This window comes from Ctenocephalides felis, unplaced genomic scaffold, assembly GCF_003426905.1.
Source record: "Ctenocephalides felis isolate EL2017-DRISC unplaced genomic scaffold, ASM342690v1 CF-g0.4_SCAFFOLD_01886, whole genome shotgun sequence".
Taxonomy (NCBI): domain Eukaryota; kingdom Metazoa; phylum Arthropoda; class Insecta; order Siphonaptera; family Pulicidae; genus Ctenocephalides; species Ctenocephalides felis.
In genome coordinates, this window is record NW_020538040.1 from 120,174,244 (window position 1) to 120,178,010 (window position 3,767).

The window sequence follows — 3,767 nt, forward strand, 5'->3', positions numbered from 1 at the left end:
ATGCTTCTTCCTTGTCTCACGAAAATCTTTGAAAGCATTTTAAAAAAAAGATTAGAATGGTACATAGAGAAAAAGGGTATATTAAATAAATATCAATTCGGATTTAGGAGAGGAAAAGGTACAATCGACTTGTTAAGCGAGCTACTTGTAGATCTTTATAGTGCATTGACAGATAATAAAGAAGTGCTACTAGTTACGGCCGATATTGAAAAGGCATATGATCATGTTGATCATAATATTCTCAAAAAGAAGCTACATAATTATAAGATCCCAGACAATATTATTATTATTATAATATCACTGCTATCCAATAGGAAAATTTACGTGAGAAATAAGAATCGTCTAATAGGGCCAAGGACAGCATATACGGGCATTCCACAAGGTTCGATTCTGAGCCCTCTCCTATTTAACATCTATATGGCAGACTTTATATCGTCAGAAGGGACAAGAGTAAAAAAGCTACAATATGCGGCGATCTGATTATGTACACAGTTTCTCACTCAGTAGAGCATTGTAGAACAGAAATGGCTAATGCCATATCAAAAGATTTGGAATGGATGCGGAATAATAGACTTGCTTTGGAACCGAGGAAGACCAAAAGCATAATTTTTACCAGGCATAGAGCTCCCAAAAATATGCATGGAATAGATATTGACACGATAAGAATCGAAATATTAGAAAACATTAAAATCCTGGGTGTGACTTTTGATAAGAAATTAAATTTCAACAAGCACATAAGCGAGATTTTACTCAAATGCGAGAAAGGCATTAATTTACTCAAAAGAGTATGTAACACCAGCTGGGGTACACACCCAAATGCATGTCTTTCTTTATATAAGGCTATCATTAGACCCCATTTCGACTATGGCTGTCAAATTTACGGAGGATTGTCCGCAGGCTTATATAAAAAGTTGAGTAGAGCGCAATTTGCAGCTATAAGAACATGTCTGGGATCTTTAAAATCAACCCCCACTAACTCTTTATTAGCTGAAGCCGGGGAAGCTCCCTTAGATATAAGAAAACAAGTACTAACGAATAGATTCTTGATCAAAAAATTTAATTTTGATCATTCATGGATTCAAGATCAGTTGGAGGCACTGGCAGTTCGACATTTCAATAATAGGTACTGGTTTAATAAACCGATCCCTCCGCTAGTTGCTGGTTTCCATTCATTAAAGTCTTTAGAAGATAACATCATAATAAGCAACAGATTGGCGTACTACACAGTGACTTGGAAAGCAACGATTCCCAAAAAATATATACACCTATCAGACGAATTAGTCATTGGAAAGAATATGAATAAGAAAACAATCAATCTGGAATTGCACGCCTTATTGAACACTAGATGGGAAAAGTATATACAAATCTATACGGACGGCTCAAAAACTGATGACGGCGTTGGCTGTGCTGTATACATACCAAGCCAGGATATACAGCTTCAAATTAAACTCCCAGATTGGGCATCAATATTTACTGCAGAATTGACGGCTATCAACAGTGCGCTAGACCTAATTAAGGAACATAATTTAAAGAAGGCAATAATTCTTTCTGATAGCATGTCCTCACTGCATGCCTTAAATATGCCTAAAGATTATGGCAATCCTTTAATATTCGACTGTTTACAAAAAATAGAAAAGCTAAACAACAATAACTACAGGATCGAATTAGTATGGATAAGAGGCCATCACAATATCACCGGGAACGAGATTGCGGATAGCCTGGCCAAAGAGGCACAAAACTCAGCCACTTTAATTAAAAAAGCTCCTGCCGTGGATCTGAAACGAAAGATCACAAAAATGGGGATGTTGCATTGGCAAAAAATATTTGATCTCGAATCAGCGTCAAAAGGAATATTATTCCGACCGTGTAAACCGATAGTGTCCAGAAACACATGGTTTGAAAAATTGAACTGGAACAGAAGAGAGATATCTACAATATGCAGATTAAGATTGGCGCACACAAAGAACAATGTTCATCTATTTAGGATTGGGATCAAACAAGACCCGTTCTGTTCATGCAGCACTGTACTGGACACAATAGATCACATATTGTGGAGTTGTCCATTGTATGAAAGGCAACGAATATTTCTGTTTGAAAAGCTTCAACAGCGGAATGTGTCATTTCCTATAAATGCTAGGTTCATCATTAGTAGTAATAACATTGATTTGTACAGAATACTGATAGACTTTGTAAATGAATCCAATATAAGGTTATAGAGTAGGATGTTTTTAGGTTTGTTTATTGTAACTTTTCTGTATTGGTTTTGTGATTTTTAATTTTAATTTTCTTCTTAGTTTATATTTATATTTTTGTATTGTAATTTGTAATGGCTGTATGACTAAGGAGTCGAGGCCAGTTAATAAATAAATAAATAAAAAAAAAATATGTTCCAAATTTATTTTGCTACAATAGGAGTTTGCATTGATACTGATCAATTAATAAAGCTCTATAATTTGTTTAGATAAAAAAGACATATCAGAAATTCAGAATAAACAAATTTTAAAATGCTACAATTAAAGTGGTATTTGTTTTAAATTTTTATTAAAAAATACGTTTTATTTTATTTTCCATTCATTCTAACGTTGAAAATATTCACCAATATTTTATGTTTGATTTTCAAGAAAAATTAAGATTTATGTATTTTTTGTTAATTTTATATAATTACAACTAAATTATAATTATACCTTTAAATTAATACTTTACTTTTCTATCTTTTGTATGATTTCATGATTTAAAGCCATAAAATATAAATTAGTTGAAGTTTGTTTGCTAATTGTTATAAAATTGATTAAAATTGTTTTAGCCAGTAGTAAAACAGCGTGTAAATGACTATTAACGTTCATTAAACAAAATTAGATAAATTAAAAATTGAGTACTACGATGGGGCCCCACCGAAAGGCTTTGCCACGGGCCCCGGAGGGTCAAGTTACGCCACTGATATATATATATATATATATATATATATAAATATATATATATATATACATATATATACATACAAACATATATATACACATATGCACATATAAATACATAAATACATACATATATATGTACATACATATATATACGCCTACACATATTTGCATATAAACATATATATATATATATATATATATATATATATATGCAGCTTGCATGCAAGTTCACAACGACGTACATGTACATGTATGAAACATACATATACTCATATCTATCTATGTAAATATAGCTATATAAGTACACATATACATATACGTATACACATATACACATACACATGACGGCGAACATGATTGGAGACTGGACTGTATCTGCAGAGTATAGTGGCAGTGATCATCAACATGTGACATTTAGTATTGGATCCGGTCCGACTCGACAAAGCAACTTTTGCAAACGAAGGTGGAATGCCAAGAAGCTTGACCAGGAAGCGTTGCGAGCAGCCCTCGAGCAAAATACTCTTCAAGCTGATCCAAAACTAAGTACCCGCAGAGAAACGGAAGAAACGGTTTTTAAAACTATGAACGCTATTGTCACCTCATGTAACGCCTCTATGCCACGACAAAAAAATCAGGGTGTGCACTGTCCAGCATATTGGTGGTCATCAGAGATAGCAGAACTACGGAAAAGATGCCACGCATTACGTCGCCGCGCCACAAGAGCTGCAAAACGCTTCCCCTACCAAGGTTTGTATACAAACGAGTACAAACAGGCAAAAAAGATCCTAAATAAAGTCATAAAATCAGCTAAAGCCGGATTGTGGAAGGAAATCTGCTATGACCTTGACA

General features: G+C 33.8%; 1 protein-coding gene across 1 annotated transcript; it reads left to right on the forward strand.

Annotated features, from left to right (window-relative positions):
• Positions 1–524: 524 nt before the first annotated feature.
• On the forward strand, positions 525–2,216 carry LOC113375813. The gene has a single exon (XM_026615761.1). It carries the CDS (start codon positions 525–527, stop codon positions 2,214–2,216), a length of 1,692 nt encoding a protein of 563 aa, XP_026471546.1.
• The last annotated feature ends 1,551 nt before the right edge of the window (positions 2,217–3,767 follow it).